The 25,384-nt window shown below is 39.4% G+C and overlaps 1 protein-coding gene across 2 annotated transcripts in view; it reads left to right on the plus strand.

Moving 5' to 3' along the window:
* Positions 1–25,384, plus strand: part of LIN7A (lin-7 homolog A, crumbs cell polarity complex component) — a 151,551-nt gene that overhangs the window by 40,294 nt on the left and 85,873 nt on the right. For both annotated transcript variants that reach the window (XM_070409659.1, XM_070409658.1), the window contains exon 2: positions 13,446–13,564. In XM_070409659.1, coding sequence (XP_070265760.1) covers positions 13,446–13,564 — 119 coding nt within the window. The remainder of the gene's footprint in view (positions 1–13,445; positions 13,565–25,384) is intronic.

A 25,384-nucleotide genomic window follows, 5' to 3' on the forward strand; every position in this document is an offset into this window, starting at 1 on the left:
TTCAGTCAATTTACATATTGGCCTTTTATTATATAGGATGCCAGACACTCTATTAAAATCTCATTAAATTACATTCCCATTTATACCTCATGGTGACTATATAAAGTCAGTGTTGCCACATTTTATTTCCCAGGTCTCTTTGACTTTCAGGTTTACACCCATATTATCCAACTATTTGGTGCAGTGATAAAACATTATATATAATTCTATATTGACCCCGAATGAATGGATTTTATATGGACAGGGAGAGAATAACAGGGGAAAGTGCTACCCTCTTATTATTTTTTAAAAATAATTTTGTCTTCAGGGTGATGATTATTCTTGCTACTTATTAAATTTAGCCAAAGAATATATATGTGTAACCCATAGACACGGTCAATAGTGTGGTGATGGCCAGAGGGAAGAGAGGCCAGGGCTGGGGGGGGGGGGGCAGTTATAGGGGGCAAAATGGGGACATCTATAATAGTGTCAACAATAAATTTGTTGCCATCATTTGAGTATAAGTAAAGCAACAGCCACAATTACTGATGAAACACGAAGGCATGTGACTGTATTACTAATAAATCCTTTTCTGCTTAAGAAGCATCCTATTGAGGCCTCATCATGTAGCTGTGCACCCTCAGGGTGATGATTCTTCTTCTGCCCATCTGTGCCGTTCATGCATTGCCCTCCCCACTGCCACCATTCCAGTCTGGCTTCCACCATCATTTGCCAATGCCAGTGCAATAACCCTCTTCCCTGCTGGTCTCCTGTGTATACCGTTGGTCTACTTTAATTCATGATCCCAACAACAGTCATGCTAATATTTATAAAATGTGAATCAGATGATGTCATATCTCTGGTAAAATCTCTTCAATGGCTTTCTTTAGCAAGTGTACTAAACTATAACCTTCTTATGAAATATTTACACAAAACCTGGCCCTGTTTACTTCTCAAACTTTGCCTTCTATCTAGTGGAGTGCTGGGTCTGGTGCCTTCTGGTTTAAAAACTTATTGTCAAATAGTGAGGAATTTTGCAAGCCAGTGATATCATATTGGTAGCTTGAAACAGACCACGGTGGGCATGTTTATACTACAGAAATCAGCAAATACTACAAATCAGTGCTTTTTTGCTTTTTTATTTATTTAGGAGAGCTGATTGTTAATCAGTTACCAGCATGCCACTGTTGCTATTGCTCTCTGCTTTACTCATCATGTTCCACTGACCCTGGTTTTATCTATTCTTCTAAATCTAAGCTTGCTCCTCTCGCTGTGGGGTCTTTGCCCTGACTATCCTCTTTGGATCATTCTCCTTTGGACTGTCATATGACTGTGGCTCCTTTTCAACATTTAAGTCCAAATGTTACCTTCTCAAGAGGCTTCCCATGACCACGTAATCAAAGGACCACCATTTGCGACTAGTTATCACAGCTGCCTAAAGTAGTGCCTTTAAAGTCATGTGCTCTTGTGTCAGCTTGTATTTGGTTGCAAGCCACAGAAAATCAAATAGTAAAGCATGTATTTGTCACATAGATAAGAATCATGGGGTTGCACAGTTCAAGGCTAGTATAAGGTAACAGCTCAGTGATTACAGTAAGGGCCTTCCTTCTTCCTGCTCCACCTTTCTTAGCATGTAATCATCATTGTCATAATCACAAAATGGCTCTTTCACCTCTGGGCACTTTAAGATGACGTAGCTGGCAAGAGAATAGGGAAACAGGAAAGGTGCAAAGATCAAAATGCTGAAGACATAGGCCAGCAGTTTGTCCATTTAAAAAGCTTTCCTGGAAGGAGAATATTCAGGTGAATATCTAAAATTATATAATTTTATTAACTAATGTCACCCCAATAAATTCAATGAATAAAGAAAAGAAAAAGCTTTCCTGGAAGTCATACCCAATGACACTTTACACTTGTAACAACTTGGCCAAATTGCAAAGGAGTCTAGAAAGAGAAGTACATTTGCTTTCTAGCTTTTGCAGTAGAAGAAAGCAAAGAATACTACGGTTTTCTCTGGCTTTGGGTCAAATAATTTATATTGTATCTAATAATATTTTTATGAAATTAGTGAACAATATGCTTTAAGTGGCCAGCTCCATCTTCATCTAAATTCCAGATTTGGATGAGTCATGGATTCAATTTGGCAGTCTAAATGCCAACCAAGTTAATTAAAATTTATCATTAAGGAAAGAGATGATAATTGGACTCTTCCTGATATCTGGAAGCTCATCTCATTTAAGTTGCAATATTTTATTGTTGTTTCTAGTTACAGTGTTCAACCTGTTTTAAAGAAAAATTTTCCAAAATACATTACCTTACCATCATAAGCAATTGATGATGATTGATGATTTTTCAATGTGATAACAAAAGATGTTGAAGAGTTACCTTTGGGGGCTTTGGGCACTATTATGACTGTTTTCCCCAGCTTACAATGATCATGATGCTATATTTAAAAAGTAAATTTCCCATACCTGTATTGTTTTATCTTTCATCTGTTTTCTGGGACAGAATAGATAAATAAATGAAAACATGGGCATTGGAGTCAAACACATCTGGTTTTGAGTGCTGGCCCTACTATTTACTAGATGTATAGCCTTAGGGCAGATAATTCATCTTTCTGAACCTTAGTTGTAGTTATTTTTTATTTTTACTTTATAAAATGGAAACAGTAGAAATCCTTTCATACACTTGTAAGAACTTAATAAGATGATCTAAATAAGGCAAGTGAGTACTGAATAGATGATGGCCATAGACTTCCTTTGTTCTGGGTCACATAATGAACTGTCAGTGCCCTGAGACGTGCATTTGTGAGCCACTTACTGCATCAGGACCACCTGAGATGACCAGTAAAAGCAGATTTCAAGCTCCATGTTCAGTTTCTTCTGCTTCTTTTTTCAAAATTTTCACCCAAGGATGTGTTTATTGATTTTAGAGTGAGAGGGAGGGAGGGAGGGAAAGAAAGAGAGAGAGAAAGAGAGAGAGAGAGAGAGAGAGAGAGGGAGAGATTTTGATGTGAGAGATAAACATGGATTGGTTGCCTCTCATACATGCCCCAACCAGAGGACTGAACCTGCAACCTAGGCTTGTGCCCTGACCTGGAATGGAATCTGCAGGCTTTTGTTGCATGCAACCACTTTCAACCAACTGGGCCACACCAGCCAGGGATGCTGCTTCTTTTTTTAAAATCTCAATTTTCAGTAAATGGTCCCAAGTTAAATTTTTATGTTGACTAAAAGTTGAGAATCACTATTTCCAGCCTTCAAGCAAGGATTTGTTGGTCAGATTCACTTAATCTCTGTGTATAACCTTGGAGAACAGATGCTGGGAATGATTTGAAGGATATGGATTCCTGAGCCACATCTCATATACAGCCCAGATTCTAGAGCCATAATGCCAAAATTCAAATCCTAGCTGTACAACTTACTAGCTCTTTCCTTGGAGAAGTCATTTTAACTCCATGGGTCTCATTTTCCTTTTATATAAAATGGGGATAATAATAGTACCTACTTCATAGTGCTGTTAAGAGAAGGAACATGTTTAGATCAATGGCCCACTAAACACTACATGTGACAGCAATTAGGATTATGAGTAGCATTGCTGCTAGTATCCTCGGGGTGTGCTTTGAGAGTCCATATCAGTGCTTCTCAAGAGAACCACACTTTATGAACACTGGGAGCTCTGAAAATTCTAATGTCCAGGCCATAGCTCAGGACAATGAAATCAGAAATATAGGTGGGAAGGATCTAGGTATTTGTTTTTCATTTGTATTTTCCCAGTACTCCCAGGTTATTCCAGTAGATAGACAAATCTGAGAACTGTTCATATCATGTGAGAGCTCTCCAGGTGGTTCCGATGACCAGGGAGTACCAACTGAGAGGGGTGTACAGCTCTCCCTTGTTTTCCTGCACTTCAGTTTTGCACATTAAGCAACTGGCATTTTTACAAATTGAAGACAAGGACTTCCATCAACAAAAAGATTATGACTCACTTCGTTGTGATACTTGCTTTATTGCAGGAGTTCTGAAACCTAACCCGCAATATCTCAGAGGTATGCCTGTACCAGTAAATGGAATAGGGGTTAATCATTATTGAGGGAAGAAGGATTAAGAGCTCAGCATCTGACCAAAAGCCTGCAGAGCACAGAGCTATTATAAAAGTACTGAATGTTGAAGGGAAAGGCTGCTAAAAGAAAAACTGTGATGGGTATGAAAATAAAAGGCACATGGTTTAGAATCACTTAGATTCAGATGCCAGATCTCCTATTTATTAACAAGATACTTAAATTGTCTATAAGCCTCAATTTTTTTCATTGCATAACGTGGGTTTTAAGGATAAAATGGTTAGAAGATGTAAAGCTTTTAGCATACAATGACCCTTGCTTCATAGACATTAAATACAAGTGTATTGTTGTTGTTGCTTTTAGAATTGAGGATTAATGGAATGCAGAGTGTAAGAGAGGAGTCAAGGGTAATAGCCAAGTATTTTCCTTAAATAATGGGATAAATGGTAGAGGTATGAACCGGAGAATTGGCAGACAAGCGGAGTTTGGTTTCCGAGAACTTCATGCTCTGTTGTGTTTGTAAATCAGTCTCCCCAGTCCTTATCTAATATTTCTTTTAATCTGAGCTGTACTAGCAAACCCAGACTTATATGTCAGTAACCAGATTTGATAGTTTCATAAAATAAGTGTAAGGAAGTTCTGAATAAGAACCTTAAGGGAACTCACAAATAAACTCCACACACTTTATTGCAGTCGTTTAAGAACAAGTACTTTGCTGATTCAAAGGCTTCTTTTGCTGCCTCCCAGGTCCAGGCCTTGCAGATTTCTGGCACTTGTACAGACCTAAAGGGAATCAGAACTCCATTGAAAACTGCCGTCTCACACCCAGTTTGTCACTCACCACCTCTTTGTTTGCAGCACCAGCCAGGTCTGGGCTGGAGGGACCTAAAAATCACTTTTGGTTTTCAGACTTCTTTTGGCCTTTTAGCAACTGCTGTCTATCCCATAACCCTTGGGTGGGTACAAGCAAAGTTGGTTCAGGCCCAAGTGAGCATTGCTCCTCAGTTCTGTGCCTCTGATCAGATGGGCAGAGAGGAAGGCAGTTCAAGTCCACTGCCTGTGCACCCAGGAAAGAGATTCTTGTCTCCCTTCTTGCAGGCACCCTCAATGGCTACAATGGGTTCTGGTGGAACACTTCTCATTTAGTTGATAGAAGGGAAGCAAAAGACCTAGTACGCTGTCCAAGTTAATGACTTAGCAATTCCCCATGAATTTTCTTTCATCTCACAATTATGTGTTTATAAGGATTGGAAAAAGCCTATGGTATAATGTCACAGGGCTGGCCCAGCTTTTAATAAGTCTTAATGGGGTGTGTCTGGTTTCCTTGATGGCTCTTTTTGAACGATATTTCTCAACTTTGGATGGTCATAGGAATCATCTGGAAGCTATAAAAAAATAACTGATGACTAGATCCCACTTTTAGAAATTTTTATTTAATTGGCCTGGAGGAGCAGGCTGGTTTAAGAATTCCACAAGTGATTCGAATGAGCAGCCTTTGCTAAGGAATACTGGTTTTGAATGTGGACAGTAACTAGCACTAATTACTTTTATTCACGGGCTTTTCATTATTCTCCTGGAAGAATCCCATTCAGTATCCTGTAGCGTAGGGTATTAAAGAATAACAGAAAATGCAACACGACTTCCTGTAATGCTGGGGCTGAGAGATCATTTCGTTTACGTTCTCTACTAATGGGGTCTGTGAACCAACAACTTCAGAATCACCAAGCATCTGTTTGAAAGGCAAAATGTTGAGCCTTATCCTCACACCTCCTGAATCAATCTCTCTAAAGTGGAGCTGAGGTATCAGGAACCTACATTTTAATAAGTTCACCTAGATTATTCTTGGGCACATTCATGATTTAGAGCCATTAATCTGTACCAGAGCTTCTCAACCCTGGCTGCGCATTAGAATCACATCAAGGCTATAAAAATAGCCATGTCAACTAGCCAGGGGTTCTCAACCTTGGCTGAACTTTAGCATCACCTGGACGTCTTTTAAAAGCCTCATGCCCAGACTCCACCCTGTGCCAATCACATCAGACCCTCCGGGGGTGGGACCCAAGGGATCTATGGTTTTTATTGCTTCTCAGGTGATGCCAATATATCTACAGCCAGGGTGAGAACACACTGTTCCGAATATTCTGTTTCAGTTTGTTTGGGGTGGGTCGTAGGCATTAATCATTTTTAAATGCACTCCAGATCATTTTAGTGTGCAGCCAAGGTTAAAAACTGATGACTATCAGGTTTTGAACTTTTCTGAACTTCCCCAAGTGTACTTATTCAATACCCTTTAGCCTACAGATTCAGGGTTTCCCCACACTAGATCCAAGCCAGTTTAGACCAAGGCTGTTAGGTATGATCTCATGAGAATTTATATGACTACACATAAATCTCTAATCCAGCGGTTCTCAACCTGTGGGTTGCGACACCTTTGGCGGTCGAACGACCCTTTCACAGGGGTCGCCTAAGACCATCCTGCATATCAGATATTTACATTATGATTCATAACAGTGGCAACATTACAGTTATGAAGTAGCAATGAAAATAACTTTATGGTTGGGTCACAACATGAGGAACTGTATTTAAAGGGCCAGAAGGTTGAGAACCACTGCTCTAATCCTTGCCTTTCTGAACCAGTCTCATTCATTAATCATTCATTCACCAAATGTGTACCAAACACCTAATACTTATAAGTAATCTGCACTAAACTATGGATACAATGACAAATATAATATTGTTCCTGATACCTCAAGAGGCTTATAGATTTGCACGGGTATCTTTTTTTTTTTTTTTTTTTTTTTTTTTGCAAACAGGTATTGCAGAGAGAATTATTACAATGGGTGAGTGAACAAAGACCTGTAGGAATACAGATATGGTAGCAACTAAATCTGCCTTGGAAAAACAGGGAAGACATGCCTAAGGAGATGCTATTTAAGCCAAGTCTTCCCAACACGACCTAAAGCACCCTCATGATGTGATTTCTCTCTACCTCATCTCTTGCTACTCTTGCCCTGGTTTCAATTTCAGCCATACTAACTCCTATCAGTTCTTTGAACGCCCACACTCTCTTGACAAGACTTCAATTTGCATTTATTTTCCTGGAACATTCTTCCCTTTTTCCCACCTGCACCTCCTACCTAAACTCTGCTTAGCTGCTGTTACTGCCACAAAGAGGTCTGATCTCATGGTTGATGATAAATGTCTTTATTATATGTCCATGCACTAACTTGCAGCAATTCTTTTATAGCACACACTCTCTTTATTGCATGTCTGTGACCCCTTAAATCTGTAAGTTCCATGAAAGCAAGAGCAATTGGCTGACTCCTTTACCACTGTGTGTCCTTCACACAGCACAGTTCCTAACACTCCTAGATGAATGAATAAATTGCATTCCAAGAACAGGGGCTGATATGTACAGAGCCATAGAGGCATGGGATTCCGTGGCATATCCTAGAATAACAAAACTTTTGGGTGGCCAATGTATAAGATGGGCAGGAGGAGGATTCTAGAGGTGAGTCAGAAGAGGCGTTGTTAAGGGTCTTGTGTGCAACCCTAAGTGGTCTGAACTTCATCCTGGAGGCAGTGGGAAGCCAGAGAAGGTTTTATACGGGGGAGTAGAATAATGAGGTTTATCATCCAGAACAATCATTCTGGAAGCAGTGTGGAGGATGGACTGAAAAAGAAAAGATTGATTTAAAGAACAGTTAGGAGATGTTTTAGTACTATGGGTAAAAAATAATAAAGGCTTCCCTGAAGTGATGAATCAAAGGGGCTCTGTTCAAAAAGCATTTTTGAGATAAAATCTATAGCACTTACTGACTAACTGCTTGTGGGGGTGAATGTGAGAAAGGATGCCATGGCCTAGCTTGGAAGACAGGTTGGGTGTGGAAATATGGAGTATAGGCAGAGAAGAGCTAGTTTCAAGATTTTCTTTTTCTTTTTCTCTTTTATTTATTTACTTTTTTAATATTTTTTTTATTGATTAAGATATTACATATGTGTCCTTATACTCACGTTACCCCCTACCCCCACCCCCCCCCACTCATGCCCTCACCCCCCGTTGTCCGTGTCCATTGGTTAGACCTATATGCTTGCATGTAAGTCCTTTGGTTGATCTTTCCCCTTCACCCCCACCCTCCCCTACCTTCCCTCCGAGGCCCAACAGTCCAATCAATGCCTCTCTGTCTCTGGATCAGTCCTTGTTCATCAGTTTATGTTGTTCATTATATTCCACAAATGAGTGAGATCATGTGGTATTTATCCTTCTCTGACTGGCTTATTTCACTTAGCATAATGCTCTCTAGTTCCATCCATGCTGTGGCAAATGGTAAGAGTTCCTTTTTCTTCTTCCTCTTCTTAAAGAATACCTTTCAGCATTTTATATAATGCTGGTTTGGTGGTGATGAACTCCTTTAGCTTTTTCTTATCTGTGAAGCTCTTTATTTGACCTTCAATTCTGAATGATAGCTTTGCTGGATAAAGTAATCTTGGTTGTAGGTTCTTGCTATTCATCACTTTGAATATTTCTTGCCACTCTCTTCTGGCCTGCATGGTTTCTGTTGAGAAATCAGCTGACAGTCGTATGGGTATTCCCTTGTAGGTAACTGACTTTTTTTCTCTTGCTGCTTTTAAGATTCTCTCTTTGTCTTTTGCTCTTGGCATTTTAATGATGATGTGTCTTGGTGTGGTCCTCTTTGGATTCCTTTTGTTTGGGGTTCTCTGTGCTTCCTGGACTTGGAAGTCTATTTCTTTCACCAGGTAGGGGAAGTTTTCTGTCATTATTTCTTCAAATAGGTTTTCAATATGATTCTCTTTCTCTTCTTCTGGCAACCCTATAATTTGAATGTTGGTACACTTGAAGTTGTCCCAGAGGCTCCTTACACTATCTTCACATTTTTGTATTCTTTTTTCCTTTTGCTTCCCCAGTTGGGTGATTTTGGCTTCTTCGTATTTCAAATCTTTGACTTGATTCTTGGGATCCTCTAGTCTGCTATTGGATCTCTGTATATTATTCTTAATTTCAGTCAGTGTATACTTAATTTCTAATTGGTCCTTTTTCATATCCTTGAGGGTATCACTATATTTCTCAGAGGTTTCTAGAAGATTCTAGAGTAACCTTATAACCGTGGTTTTGAACTCTATATCCAGTCGTTTGCTGTCCTCCATTTCTGTCATTTGTGACCTGTTTCTTTGTCTTCACATTTTGTCTGCTTCCCTGTGTTGGTAGAGTGGTTTTGTGTGCTAGGTGTCCTACAGGGCCCAGTGGCTCAGCCTCCCCAGTTACCTGAGGTGGACGCTCTTGGTGCACCCCCTTGTGGGCTTTGTGCACAGTCTTGTTGTAGTTATGCCTTGATTGTTTTAGGTGTCACTGGGAGGAATTGACCTCCAGGCCAATTGGCAGTGAGAATCAGTTGTGTCTGCAGTGGGAGAACTTCTGTGCTGAAGACACCCTTCTGGGGCAAGACTTGCTTCAGTGGGGCTTTGGTGCTCACTGAGTCTGCCCCCTGAGTGTGTTCCTTATGAATCTGAGGAGTTGTAATCTGGATGGTCCCTCTCTGACCACTGGGTACACTGGCTCTTGGGTCTAAGGAGGTGCTAATTAAGCCTCTTCCTGAGGTTACCCAGCAGGAGCTACGAAGAGATATGCAGATTCCCCTTCCTTTTTTGGGGGTTTGGGGGTGCCCAGATGAGGCCCAGCTGTGAAGCAATGAAAGCTGCTGTGGGGCCTTGGGCCTTCTCTTGGAAGTTCTGGGTCTGTCTGGCCCAGCTGCAATTTGTTAGGTAATTTTCAGGTTGCAAAGGACTCGGGCATTCATATGCAAAAGCTTTTGCAGCAGCCTGGATGGGGCGGGGTCTCGGAATCAACAGGGCGGAGCAAGCAGCTATGGCTGATTCTCAGCCCTGCCCTAAGGGGCCGCGTGTCTCAGTGTCCCGGTAATTGCTGCCAGCACCTCTGAGGGAAAGCCGTCCTCAAGTTCCGAGTTCTGCCTGCTGACAGACCGTCCAGTTTCTCCCCGTATGAGCCCTGGGACCCCAGAGATTTCCCGGAACCGGAGTTCAGAGCAGTCGGGAGCTTGTGACTCCCTCCCTATTCAAAAAGACAGCCGCGTCCTCAGGTGCCAGCCCCTTTCCCCGAGTGCCAGAGCCTCCGTACCTCTGCACTTTACTTTCGTAGCTCCTCTGAGTCTGTGTGCTCTTCTCTTTCCTTCTAGTTGTAGAATTTCCACTCAGCCAGCTTTCCTGTGGTTCTGGATGATGACCGTTCTGTCTTTTAGTTGTATTTTTGAAGTTGTTGTCGGAGGCAGCAATTTCCGGTGTTTACCTATGCCGCCATTTTGGTTTCTCCAAGATTTTCTTTTTAAAAAGCTCATTTTTAAACATGTTGATAGTTTCATATATCTGAGGACATATATGTGTAGAGACTTTTGTGCAATTAGAAATGCATACAATTCTTAGCTTGGTACCTTATTGATTGTGGATGTGGCTGGTATTGTCCAATTGACTATGTTGACTTTCAGCTTATGTACAAACAGACAAACTTTTGAAAAGGCAGTGTAGCATTGATTTCATGATTTGTGCTTCTTTGGGGCACCATTGGCAATCCATTTGGCAATACGTCAAGGGAAAAATCTTCATTTAAATCACTTATTGGTTACATTCTTTGGTTGGATGTGGGGGTTCTTGTTCCAGCATTAAAAAGGGTTTCAGCAATCTGGGAAAGAGGCTGTGTGTAACTTAAGTAAGAGTCCAGAGACAAAATATAATTTTGAAAGGCATTTGGGGGTCAGAGGAGCCTAGCTGAAAGGAGCTAAGATCTCCTGGTCTCAGGACCCCATGCTTTTTATTAACACAAATTGTCCTGAGGAGAGGCAGCCATATACACTTCAAAGGGTAGGGTTTTGTATACACAGTCCATTGTCAGAATGGGGAGAATTAGCCTATGGCTGTTCAGTTGTTCGGCCAGTAGGAGGCAATAACATGTAGATTAAGATGCCATGAGCTGTCTGGCAGCAAACAATTTAATGCATTCTTTTCAGGTTTGGGGAAATGCCCTTGCCACTCCAGATGATTCAGCCCTGCTGAACATGCTGGAATTGGCATCCAGCAGTTAGATACATACACCTATGAAAATCCCACCTGCATTCTGAGGTGATAATGATTTTATTTTAGGTAGTTATGCTGTAATATTTCTTGCTCATTTGATAGTGAGTTCAGAAAGGAAGTGTCTTATTGTTCTTGTTAAACTTAGTACCCCATCTAATAGGAACACAAATAAATTAGTGGCTGGCTGGCTGGCTGAATTTATAATCTGATGGCAAGGGATATGGAATACTTTCTAAAACTAAACATTTAGGAATTGAAAACCTCTATTCTTGTCTGTGTGTGTGTGTGTGTGTGCACGTGTGTGTGTGAGTGAATCCTCACCTGAGGATATTTTTCGCATAGAGAGAGTGGAAGGGAGGGAGAAGGAGAGAGAAAGAGAGAGGCACAGAGAGACAGAGAGAGACCAGGGATCCAAACTGCAACCCGGGTTCGCGCCCTTGACTGGGAATTGAACTCATGACCCTTTGTTCTGAGGGCTGAGGCTCTAACCACTTAGCAGCCAGCCGGGGAGAAAACCTCTATTCTGTACATAAACACCTAAGTGACTTTTCAGTGAGTTATTGACTAAATACAGCAACAGAAGTAGAAGAGATCACAATAAGCATTACTAAAATGGCCTTTCATCAAATCATTTTCTCTTGGCAATGCAAAACCAACCTGGGAATTTTAAAGCTATGGCCATAAAATGCTATGTTTCTTGATACAGTAAACTATGATATTGTTCAGTGAAGGAGAAGCATTTAAATTAATTGTTATTAAAAACTCCTTTGCTTGGTACTGTCCTAAAAGCTGGTAGTGAGTACATGATCAGATTTTTATTTTAGGAAGATCACTTTCTGAACCATAAGAGGCTGGAGGAGAAAAAATGATTCCAGTTGGACAGAAGAGAGATGATGGTGAGGGCCTGGAATAATGCAATGGTATTTAAATGGAGAGAGGCCATTAACTAATTCATTCATTATCAAATATTTATTCACTGAATTGTACCAGACTCTGGGGATGCAGTGATGACCAAACCAGATAAATTCCTACCCTCTAGAAGTTTAGAGACAAGTTTAAGAGATGTACATTAATCAAATCACCCATATACTAGTATATAAAAAGCCAGCGACCAGAACACCACAAAGACTGGAATGACCAGTTCCTATGAGCCACTGTGGCCAGTGAACCAGCTCGATTGGGGGGTGCACGGGGTTGGGGAAGGGGGAAGGCCAGCTAGCCAACTGCCTGCCACCCTTCCCCCAAGCTGTCCCCACTCCCGATCGGCCCCACCACCCTGATTGGCCAGCGGCCCCTTCCCCCAGCCAGTTCTGCTCCCGATTCCCCCCCACACACACATACCAATCGGGGTGGGGCTGGCTGGCCAACCTCCCCCAGCCCCTCCCCTGGCTACTGACCCCAGATTGGTGCCTCCATCTCATTCAGGGGTGGGGCCAACCGGCCCACCACCCACAGCCCCTCCTCAAGGCCAGCCCCACTCCTGATCAGCCCCACCACCCTGATTAACCTGTGGCCCCTCCCCCCAGCCAGCCCTGATCAGCCCCCCCACACCAATTGGGGGTGGGGCTGGCTGGCCAACCTCCCACGGCTCTTCCCCTGGCTGCTGACCCCTGATTGGTCCCCCCCACCTCATTTGGGGGCAGGGCCAGCTGGCCCACTGCCCACAGCCCCTCCCCACAGCCAGCTCCACCCCCAATCAGCCCCCCACCCAATTGCCTTTCATCCCTACCCCCAGCCAGCCTGCCCTGATCGGGCCCCAGTAGGGGGGAAGCTGGCCAACCTCCCACTGTCTCCTCCTCCTGACAGGCCCAGCCCCAATCATCCCCAATTGGGCCTGGGCTGGCAGGACCCCACCCATGCACGAATTCGTGCACTGGGCCTCTAGTTATACTAATAAAGGTGAAACTGCAGATGTGATAAATGTGGTGTGGTTAAGGAAAAGTCAAACTGAGAAACCATCTCAGAAAGAAAATTGACAGGACTCATTTGGTTATCGGGGTGTCAGAATAAATAAAAGGCATGTTTCCTGCTCTTTTTCTGAAAGAATATTCAAACTGATTTGTGTGACAAATATTACACATGAAATGACATCAAAGAAGATGTATTCAGTTACAAATTGTGTGGAACAGATTTAAACGACTTTTTAATCAAAAGATTAGATCAATAAGCTATGAATTGTAAATTCTGATTTTGCAGTTAATTCCACTTAATTTTTGCCGTTGCTATTCAGTTGGCATGATGATCCTTTGCTGATGAGGCATAGTTACTCTAGATCTTTTCACTTGATTTTTTTTTAACTCAGATGTTGCCAGAGCCATTGAATTACTGGAAAAACTACAGGAATCCGGAGAAGTCCCAGTGCACAAGCTACAATCCCTTAAGAAAGTGCTTCAGAGTGAGTTCTGTACTGCTATTCGAGAGGTATGACACTAAGATTATAATAACTATGTTCAGCCATATGTGTTCTGAATGGAAAACATATCTTTTCCACACAAACAATTGAAATAATTAAGATCAGAACTATACCTTTGCCTCCCATTTTTAGCTCCTTGGACAGATGGTAAAATATAATTTAGTCTGCTAAATTCTTTATTTAGATTCAGTCAGGATTTATATGGCCATGTAAAACCCAAGGTTTATCTTATGGTACCAATAAAGTGACTACCTTCGCAGGTTAACTATTACATGTAAACTATTTAGTGGTCATATGAAATCATCTGGGAATTCAGTTAGAAATAGTCATAATTAATGAGGGCTGAGATTTTCTTTAAAGAACATTCAACTAAGTCCTTTACAGGCAAATCTGAAAGAGTAATTGCCTACTGACTAAAGTGATAGTTATCCAAATATTGCTAGGGTAGGGATTGTCAACCTTTTGCATCTCATGGCATATGCTAGTGTAGGCTAATTACTAAAATTCTGTGGCACTCCAAAATATATATTTTTTGCCAATCTAACAAAAATAGGTATAATTTTGATGGATTTATTAAAAAATACTAATAGTAATTATCTACTCTTTTTGTTCTAAAGTTACTTTTATTTTATTTATTTTTAAAATATATTTTTATTGATTTCAGAGAGGAAAAGAGAGGGAGAGAGAGATAGAAACATCAATGAATCAAGAGAATCATTGATTGGCTGCCTCCTTCACGCCCCTCACTGGGGATCGAGCCTGCAACCCAGGCATGTGTCCTTGACTGGAATCGAACCTGGGACTCTTTAGTCCGCAGGCCAATGCTCTATCCACTGAGCCAAACCGACTAGGGCCCAAAGTTACTTTTTAAAAAAAATCAGGTGCCTATACTTGTATATAAGAATTTCTGATACCAAGAATTAACGAGTCAGACACAACTTTATTATGAGAGTTGAAAATAAGATGCAACTTCATTATATGACCTATAATTTACCATGCAAGACAGGGCATTCATACCAGATGGCTATTATTGTGTTGGCTATTGTCATTTTTGTATTTGACAATTAAGAGAAAAGAGGTCAGTGCTCCTGACTAAATAGTCAGGTATTGCATTTTAAACATTCTTGTGGCACATGAGTTGAAAATTGCTGGTCTAGTGCAATAATGGAAAATCTCTGAATAGGCTGACTTGCCCTTCTAACAAATCTTTGTAATGCTCTTCTGGCTAATGGTTTTAGGATTCCTAAAGTGAAAAAAAAAGTGTTATAATGACTTGTGGTAGAATTGACTTGTCAATTAATGAATTTAATTGTTTACAAGAAAGTTCACGAGAGATATATGCTATATTGCTTTTTAAATGAAATAGTATTCAGTAAACCTATCACTCCTTCCCCATCATGTACTAAGTGATAATTTCTTAATTAGAACCTAAAGTCCATAAATCCAGTATATATGCCTTGGTAGAAGTCCCTAATAATGAATTACCTTACATCATCTTCTCCAAGGAGTTGAACCCAATGACTACCTGGAGAGTTTGCTATAGCAGAGGTCATACACCTCCCTTTTTGCAACTCTGCTTGTGGCTAATGCACATTTAAAAAATTTTTTTAAATAATTAATTAATTTATTTTTTAATCCTAACTCAATGTTTTCATTGACTTTAAGAGAGGAAAGAAGAGCAACAGAGAGTGGGAGAGAGAGAGAGAGAGAGAGAGAGAGAGAGAGAGAGAGAGAGACATCGATTGGCTGCCTCCTCTATGTGGTCTGACAGGTGATCATACCCTCAGCTTAGGTATGTGCCCTGACCAGGAATTAACTCTGCAGCCTTCTGGTATACAGGACGATGCTTCAACCAACAAGCCACTTGGCCAGGTCAATGTACATTATTTTACTGCAACAATGCTAACTATGTGTAGTCACTAGGTGGGAACAATCCAGGTACTAAGGTAGAGACATACAATATCTCTCTCACTAAGATTTAAACTGCAGCCTACCCAATGTGGTTACATCAATGATGAGAGAAAATCATTGATCGGCTGCCTCCTGCACACCCTCATTGGGGATTGAGCCCTCAACCCAGGCATGTGCCCTGACTGGGAATCGAACCATGGCCTCATGATCTCCTGGTTCCTAAATCAACACTCAACCATCAAGCCATGTCGGCTGGGGATCCGAGACCTTTTAAAATCTAATCAAGTCTGCTCAAAACTCTTGGAAGGTTTCCTATCATTTATTTTAAAACTGTATTTTGAAACCTATATCATTTTTTTAAACAATGTTACCCCAATAAATTCAATTAAAATTTAAAAATAAAAAAAGAAAAGTGCAAGTAGGAAGTATGATGAATGATCTGAAAATTACAATGGTGAATATCTGAAAATTAAATTTTATTGATCCAAGAACCCTTTCATTCTTTGTCTCTTGAGTATTGACTGTTATCCTGGCATGAGAAGTTTTGGTTTCTTATTCAAATAATGCTTAAAATTTTTGTGGTTACAATATTTTAGTTTTGAGAAATATTTGCTACTTAATGCTTTCCACTGTGAAAGTTATGATTTTTTTTCATGACTGGTAGAGAAGAGAACAAAAATTACAGTGGCATCATTCTTAGTTGCATTTATCAGAGCAAAAACAGTACAGGTCATGCCATTGCCAACATGACAGTAAAATCCACATTACATTCAAAAAGAAATTAGGGCAATAAGTGCCAAATTTTTAATTGCCTTACACAAGCATAACAGTAGATGTTGTTACATGCTGAAGCAATCCCATATTTTGTTTTACATTTTGATTAAATCACTTAATCAGCTCTTGGCATATGTGCAGCTCTTATAAGGGAAGAATAGTTTAATAAAATTTTGTTTTTTACTGAAAATGTATGATTAAAATGTTTTTTAAAATATATTTTTATTGATTTTTAGAGAGAGGAAGGGAAAAGGAGAGTTAGAAACATCAATGAGAGAGAAACCAATCAGCTGAAGAATAGTTAAATGAAATTTCATTTTGTTTTTTACTGAAAGTGGATTATTAAAATGTTTTTTAAATATGTTTTTACTGATTTTAGAGAGAGGGAGGGAAAGGGAAAGAAAGATAGAAACATCGTTGAGAGATAAAAATTGATCAGCTGCCTCCTGTACATCCCTTACTGGGGATAGAGTCTGCAATCCAGGCATGTGCCCTGACCGGGAATCAAACCGGTGACCTCTTGGGGTCTGGGTCGAGGCTCAAACACTGAGCAACACTGGCTGGGCCTGAAAATGGATGATTAAAAGCGATTAGATGTTTTCTATCCTTAACTATTTTTTTGTAATCTGTATGTTTTGTGTAGATCAGTACTGAAATACGACCATCTATGTATATAACTAAGAAAGTCATTGATCTATTAATAAATACGTTTCAGTTGAATGCCAATCCACATACAGCGTTATTCATAGAATACTGATAATAGTAGGCGATAATTATCTTGCTTGTGTTTTATTGCTGAAGGAGCTCAAAAGGACCTAATTAATAATTAAATTGCACCCATTTTGTGCAGGTAATATCAGAGAACAGGACGGATAAATGGGCTGACACACAATGCTGCTTTTCCAGCATAAGAGGTGCTGACTGACAAGAGAAATTAACACACATTTTTGAATGAAAGATAAGATAAAAAAATTTTATGGTACTTCCCTGGCCAGTGTGCTCAGTTGATTGGAGCACCCTCCCTTACACCAAAAATGTTTCGGGTACAATTCCCAATCAGGGCACATACCTGGGTTGCAGGTTTGATCCCCTGTTAGGGCATGTGTGGAAGGCAACCAATGTTTCCCTCTCACATTCATGTTCCTTCCTCTCTCTCTCTTTCTCTCTCTCATAAATAAACATATCCCTGAGTGAGAATAAAATAAAACTTATGGTACTGAAAGTCCTAGTGAAAACCATTTCTGTGATTTTAAGTGGCTTCCTTAAATTTTTGTTCATCGCTGTATTAATTAGCTTGAATGATCTAAACTTTCACATTAAACATAAGGGTAATTTAAGGGTTGAAATGTACATGTTATAAAATATTGCTTTTGGATAAAATAATTTCTTAAGAGAATTGGATTACTGTTCAAATAGCTCTATTGCCAAGAGATGGACTTTCCCCCAACACTTTATATTCTTTGGGCCTCAGAGGGGAAAAAAAATCAATAGTATATGAGTGGTCATATTTTCAGAGGACATCCAATTTCTGCAACAGAATACAAAGGAGTTCTTTCTGAAACTAAAATAATCTAAACTGAACTAGCAATCTATTTACTACCATCATTTTCCAACTTTTAAAACATCCAGGCTCCCTGCTTTCCCAGGTGATGTGCTCATTGATCTGGAGTGTGAGGTGCTGCTGAGAGAGGTTTGTGATGAGGACTTATTCCCACACTTATGACTGTCATATGCACATTTGACCCCAAAATGCAGAACTAAATAACAGTCATCAAAAACTGCCTTCCTTGGGCAGTGACCAGATGTTGTATGTTAGTGTTTTCTAATGTAGTAGAACTGAAGAATAAGAAAATAAACCGACTCCATATGGAATCTATCATTCTGTGATAGTAGGGTTGTTGAAAAATAGTCCAGTTCTGCCCTGACTGGTTTGGTTCAGTGGATAGAGCGTCAGCCTGCAGACTGAGGGGTCCCAGGTTCGATTCTGGTCAAGGGCACATGCCTAGGTTGTGGGCTTGGTCCCCAGTGGGGGACGTGCAGGAGATGGCCAATAAATGATTCTCTAGCACCATTGATGTTTCTATCTCTCTTTCCCTCTCCCTTCTTCTCTGAAATCAATAAAGATATATTTAAAAAATAGTCCAGTTCTCTCCTCCTTCAGCTAGATGTGGCCATGACAACTGCTTTTGCTAAGGAAATGTGAGTGGAAGTGATCTGTGCTACTCATAGAAGCCTTTGAATCAGTGCATGGTTTGCCATGTCTTTCCCCTTGCCATGTGACTAGATGTTTTAGAAGATAAATATCAATCAGCCTGGGTTGCAGAGTGAGAAAATGAGAACTATAGGCTTTAGCCAACCTTTCACTAACGTGTCACCTGAGTAAGAAGTAAACCTCTGTTAACCTAAGCCTCCAAGATATTGGGGTTATCGTACCATAGAATAACCCAAGTTATTCTGACTGATAATGCACAACCACTAAGTCAGATATACCTAGGATAAAGGATATATGCAGCATCATCCCTTTAGCTGTGGTGAAACAAAATTAATTTAAACAACTATGTTGTATGTTTAGGAAGCTGTGATAAATCTTCTTAAAACCGTATGAAATTGGTAACCAGGGTAAATACCCGTGCCCATTAGGTTGCTCATGATTTTTTAAAAATTTGAGACACTTGGATCATAGATTGTGTTTGCTTATAGATTATGTCCCATTGGTTCCTACTCTGTTTTTTTTCTTTCCAGGGAGGCTCCAAACTTTAATAATATGCTGACAATATGGAATGGTTTTATTTTGAGGCACTCCATATAGTAAGGAATCTGGAAACCTGTCATAAGACAAGAAATTAAGGACTTGGTAACATTTAGCCACAAAAGGAGAACAATTGTGTTTAACATGATACTTGTCATTTGCTATTTGGTGTAGGATAAAGGGAAAGGGAAGTAACTAGGCTAGACCACTGGATGATACAGGAACTAAAAATAACTACCAGTACCAAGCAATGGTTTCACTCATAATGTAGGAAGTTTCTATAACTACAGTAGAGGTTAGATCTTTGTATTTCAGATCACTTTAGCAAGGGCTGTGTTTTTTGATACAGCTTACTTTTTAATTAAACTTATTGGAGTGACAATGGTTAATAAGATTATATAGGTTTCAAGTGTACAATTCTATCATACATACACTGTATATTGCACTGGGGGCCCACCACCCAACGTCAAATCATCTTCTATCACCATATATTTGACCGCCTTTGCTCTTCCTTTACTACCCCACCCCCTTTCCCTCTGGTAACCACCATACTGTTGTCTGTGTCTATAAGTTTTTCTTGTTTGTTATTTGTTGCTTTCAGTTTTATATCCCACATATGAGTGAAATCATATGGCTCTTAATTTTTTCGGTCTGGCTTATTTCACTTTGCATGATATTCTCAAGTCTACCCATGTTGTACCAAATGCGGTATTTCAGCTTTTCTTATGGTTGAGTAGTATTCCTTTGCATATATGCACCACATCTTCTTTATCCAATCATCCAGCGAAGGACACTTCAGTTGTTTCCATTTCTTGGCCACCGTGAATAATGCTGCAATGACCACAGGGAGGCATATATCTGTGCAAATAAATGTTTTCAAATTTGTGGGGGTAGATACCCACAAGGGGGGTTGCTGGTAATTCCGTTCTTTTGAGGAGCCTCCATACTGTTTTCCATAGTGGCATACTAGCTTACATTTCCACCAGCAGTGAATGAGGGTTCCTTTTTCTCCATAACCTCTCCAGTATTTGTTATTACTTATCTTGCTGATAATAGGTACTCAAACAGGTGTGAGGTGGTATCTCATTTTGTTTTGATTTGCATTTCCCTTATAGCTAGTGAAGTTGAACATGTTTTTATGTGCCTGTTGACCATTTGTATTTCTTTGTGGGGTAAGTGTCTGCTCAGGTCCTCTGCCCATTTTTTAATTGGGTTGTTTGTTTGGTGTTGAGTTGTATGAGTTATTTTATATAGTTTCGATATTAACCCCTTGTCGGAGATGTTGTTTGCAAATATCTTCTCCCATTTGGCTGGTTGCCTTTTTGTTTTGCTATTGGTTCTTTTACTGTGCGGAAGCTTTTTAGTTTGATATAGTTCCACTCATTTATTTTTACCTTTACAGACTCAGTTCTCAAACATCTCCCATCTCAAAAAAAGTTGTTCATGGAAAAAAATGTTTCAGATGTGGAACAAAACTTCAGTTCTGGATCCGACAACCCTTCCATGCTTATGCATTAGCATGATAGAAAGTGTCTCTCAGGCCACAAACAAAGGAGAGAATGCAAGTCAGTTTACTGATAATATCTCAGTAAATTGTGCTGTGAATATTTTTATGTAAGTTTTGTGGTTTTCATTTTTTTGTTGTTGTTTTGCTAGCGAAGTAGATGATTAGCACAATTTTAGAACATAAAGAGGGCATCAAGAATGCCAATGTTGCCCAGCTGGTATAGCTCAGTGATTGAGCTTAGACCTATGAACCAGAAAGTCACAGGCACACCTTCTAGTTGAGGGCTCTATCCCCAGGATGGGGCAAGCAGGAGGCAGCCAATCAATGATTCTCTCATTATTGATGTTTCTATTTCTCTCTCCCTCTCCCTTCCTCTCTCTGAAATTCAGTAAAAAAATATATATTTTTAAAAAAGAATGCTAATGTTGCTAAGGAAGTGAAAGAAACAATTATCAGAGGCAGTTGAAGAGGTAGAAAACCTTGTTGATTTAGATAAAGCAAAAGGCAGTTAGCCGGTGACAGCATTTAGAAGGCAGCAACATGTGAAAAAGCAAAGATGCTGCATACTGACTTCCTGAAAGACACCCCCGGAATGAGTGCTGAAAATGGTACATTTATGGCTAGTAGAGGGGGTTTGATAAATTTAAGAAAAGAAGTGTTTGTATATAGATTAAGCAGTACATTAAACGTACTGTATATAAGGAAGGTTAAAACGGGAATCATTTGGGGGTCTGGAATGAATTAATTCAATTTTCATTATCTCTAATGGGAAAAAAATGATGTAGTTTTCAAACAAATCACTTCTTGAACAGCTTTCTGGAACAAATCAAGTTTGAGAACTGAGATTCCACCGTACTTCTCTTGCCTTTGAGGTCAAATTCATAAAATATTCTCTATGACCAAGGTCCATTAGCTTAGTACCTATGCTTTCTTCATTGTAACTTACTGTTTCAGGGCTTATATTTAGGTCTTTGATCCATTCTGAGTTAATATTTGTTTGTGGGGACAAACAGTTCAGCAATTTTCAACCTTTATCATCTCATGGCACACATAAACTAATTATTAAAATTCTTTGACACACCAAAAATATAATTTCTGCTGATCTGACAAGAAAAAAAAGGCATAATTTTGATTCATTCACACTGGACGACTATTGTTGTGTTGGCTGTTGTCATTTTATCTTATTTTATTTGAAAGTCTAAGAGAAAAGAGGTCAGTGCCCCTGACTAAACAGTCAGGTATTGCATGTTTTAAAAATTCTTGCAGCACCTCAGTGTGCAGAAGCACACCAGTTGAAAATTGCTGGTCTAGTTTCATTCCTTTGCACGTGGTTTTCCAATTTTCCCAGCACAATTTATTGAAGAGGATTTCTTTCCTTTATTGTCAGTTCTGGACATGACAACCCTTCCCAAGAACAATTTATTGACGAGGATTTCTTCTATTTTTGGCTCCTTTATTGACAATTATTTGCTTGTATACATGCGGTTTTATGTCTGAATTCTCAGTTCTAATCCATTGGTTAGGGTGCCTGTTTTTCTGCCAATACCATGCTCTTTTTGATTATTATCACTTTGTAGTATAATTTGAAGTCAGGAGTCTGAGAGTGTGATACCTCCAGCTTTGTTCTTTTTTCTTAGGTTTGCTTTGGCTATTCAGGTTCTTTTGTGGTTCCATATAAATTTGATTATATTTTTTGTTCTATTTCTTTTAAAAAAAGTCATTTGGATCTTGATGAAGATTGCATTAAATCTGTATATTGCTTTGGGTAATATACACATTTTAATTATGGTGATTCTCCCCCATGAACACAGAATATTTTTCCATTGCATTGTGTCTTTTTCAATCTCTTTTATTAATGCTTTATAGTTTTTAGGATATATATATATATATATATATATATATATATATATTCTTCACATCCTTTGTTAAGTTTATTCCTAGGTATTTTATTCTTTTGCAATTGAAAAAGGAATTGTTTTTTGCATTTATTTTTCTGAAATTTTATTCTTAGTGTATAGTAAAGCAGTCGATTTTTGTACATTAATTTTTGTATCCTGCATCTTTACTGTATTTGTTAATGTTTCACATGGTCTTTTGGTAGAATCTTTTTGGTTCTCTATGTACAAAATCATGTCATTGGCAAAAAGGGACAATTTTACTTCTTCATTCCCAATTTGGATGCTTTTTATTTCTTTTAGCTGCTTAGCACTTCTACTACTATGGTGAGAGTGGAAATCCTTGCTTTCTTCCTGATCTTAGAGGAAAAGCTTTCCATTTCTCACCATTGAGTAAGATAATAGCTGATGGTGTGTCATATATGGCCTTCATTAAGTACTTTCCTTTTATACCCATTTTATTCAATGTTGTAAACATAAATAGGTGTTGTATCTTATCAAATGCTTTTTCTCTATTGATAAGATCATATGACTTTTAGTCTTTTTTTTGTTAACTAGTAGCCCAGTGCATGAAATTCGTACAGGGGGGTGCATGGAGGGTGTTTCCATCAGCCCAGCCTGCACCCTCTCCAATCTGGGACCCCTCAAGGGATGTCTCTCACAATCCAGGACTGCTGGCACCCAACCGCTTGCCTGCCTGCCAGCCTGATCACCCCCTAACCACTCCCCTGCCAGCCTGATCAATGCCTAACTACTCCCCTGCAGGCCTGATCACCCCCAACTGCCCTCCCCTGCAGGGCTGGTCCCCCCCATCTGCTCTCCCCTGCAGGCCTGGTTCCCCCCAACTGCCCTTCCCTGCCAGCCATCTTGTGGTGGCCATCTTGTGTCCACATGGGGGCAGCCATATTTGACCACATGGGGGCGACCATCTTGTGTTGGAGTGATGGTCAATTTGCATATTACCTCTTTATTAGATAGGATGATGTGGTATAATACATTAATTAATTTGTATATGTCAAACCATCCTTGAGCCCCTGGAATGAGCCCCACTTGATCATGATGTATTATTATTGTATTCGATTTCCTAGTATTTTGTTTTGGAATTTTGCATCTGTTTTCATCAGATATATTGTTTTGCAGTTTATTTTTTTCGTGCCAGATTTTGGTATCAGGGTTATGTTGGCCTCATGAAATGTGTTAGGAAGAGTTTGAATGTTTGGTAGACTTCACTAGTGAAGCCATCAGGTCTTAGACATTTATTTGTTGGGAGGTTGTTTTTTAAATATATTTTATTGATTTCAGAGAGGAAGGGAAAGGGAGAGAGAGATGGAAACATCAATGATCAGAGAGAATCACTGATCAGCTGCCTCCTACAAGCCCCACACTGGGGATCGAGCCCACAACCTAGGCATGTGCCCTGACCAGGAATCCAACTGTGACCTCCTGGTTCATAGGTCCACGCTCAACCACTGAGCCATGCTGGCCAGGCTGTTGGGAAGTTTCTGATGGTTGTTTCAATCTCCTCACTGTTGATAAGTCTATTTAGATTTTCCAGTTCTTCATGATTCAGTATAGGAAGGCTACACTTTCCTAAAACTTTTTCATTTCTTTCAGGTTATTACATTTGGTGGAATACAATCTTTCATAGTATTATTTTTGTATGATCGTTTGTATTTCTGTGATGTCTGTGGTAACTTCTTTTTTTAAAATTTCTGATTTTCTTTATTTGAGTTCTTTCTCTGTTTTCCTCAGCAAGTCTAGCCAGAGTTTTGGCAATTTTATTAATCTTTTTAAGGAACCGGCTCTCTGTTTTATTAATTTTTTCTACAGTCTTTTTGTTCTCTAGTTCATTTAATTTTGCTATACTTTTTATTATTTAATTTTTTTCTGCTGACTTTGGGCTGTTTTTGTTTTTAGTTTTCAAGTTCTTTGAGATGTAATGTTAGGTTGTTTTCTTGGGATTTTTATTTTTTCTTGAGACTGCCCTGTAATGTTATAAACTTACCTCTTATTACTGCTTTTGCTACATCCCAGAAGTTTTGATATGTCATATTGTCATTTTCATTTGTCTCTATATATCTTTTAACCTCACATTTTAGTTCCTTCCTAACCCCATCATTTTTTACTAGCAAGTTGTTTAAATTTCCACATTTTTGTGAAATTTTTTGCCTCCTTTTTGCAATTGATCTCTAATTTAAAAGCATTGTGATTGAAGAATATGTATAGTATGATGTCAATCTTCTTAAATTTGTTGAGGCTAGTTTTGTGTCCTAAGTTATGGTCTATCCTTGAGAATGTTCCACATGCACTGTACAAGAATGTATAATCTGATGTTCTGGGGTGAAAGGTTTTGTAAATATCAATTATGTCCATTTGCTTTAGTGTCCCATTTAAGACCCATATTTTTTTATTGATTTTCTGTTTGGTTGATCTGTCTAGAGCTGACAGTGGAGTATTTAGGTCCCTCTAAATCAGTGGTTCTCAACCTTCTGGCCCTTTAAATACAGTTCCTCATGTTGTGACCCAACCATAAAATTATTTTTGTTGCTACTTCATAACTGTAATGTTGCTAATGTTATGAATAGTAATGTAAATATCTGATATGCAGGATGGTCTTAGGCGACCCCTGTGAAAGGGTTGTTCGACCGCCAAAGGTGTCGCGACCCACAGGTTGAGAACCGCTGCTCTAAATGCTGGTGTTTTTGTCAGTTTCTCTCTTTAGTTCTGTTGGTGGTTTCTTTATATATTTTGGTGCTCCCTGATTGGGTGCATATATTGAGAAGTTTTATGTCTTCTTGATGTAGTGTCCTCTTTATCATTATAAAATGTCCACCTTTGTCTCTTGTTACCTTTGTTATCTTGAAGTCTATTTTGTCAGATATAAGAATGGCTATACCCACTCTTCTGTGTATGCCATTTACTTGGAGAATTGTTTTCCATCCTTTCACATTGAGTTTATATTTGTCTTTGCAGCTTAGGTGTGTCTCTTAAA

The sequence above is a fragment of the Myotis yumanensis genome, unplaced genomic scaffold, assembly GCF_028538775.1.
Source record: "Myotis yumanensis isolate MYYU_CA2020_CCGP unplaced genomic scaffold, mMyoYum1.0.hap1 SCAF_3, whole genome shotgun sequence".
In the NCBI taxonomy this organism is placed as follows: Eukaryota; Metazoa; Chordata; class Mammalia; order Chiroptera; family Vespertilionidae; genus Myotis; species Myotis yumanensis.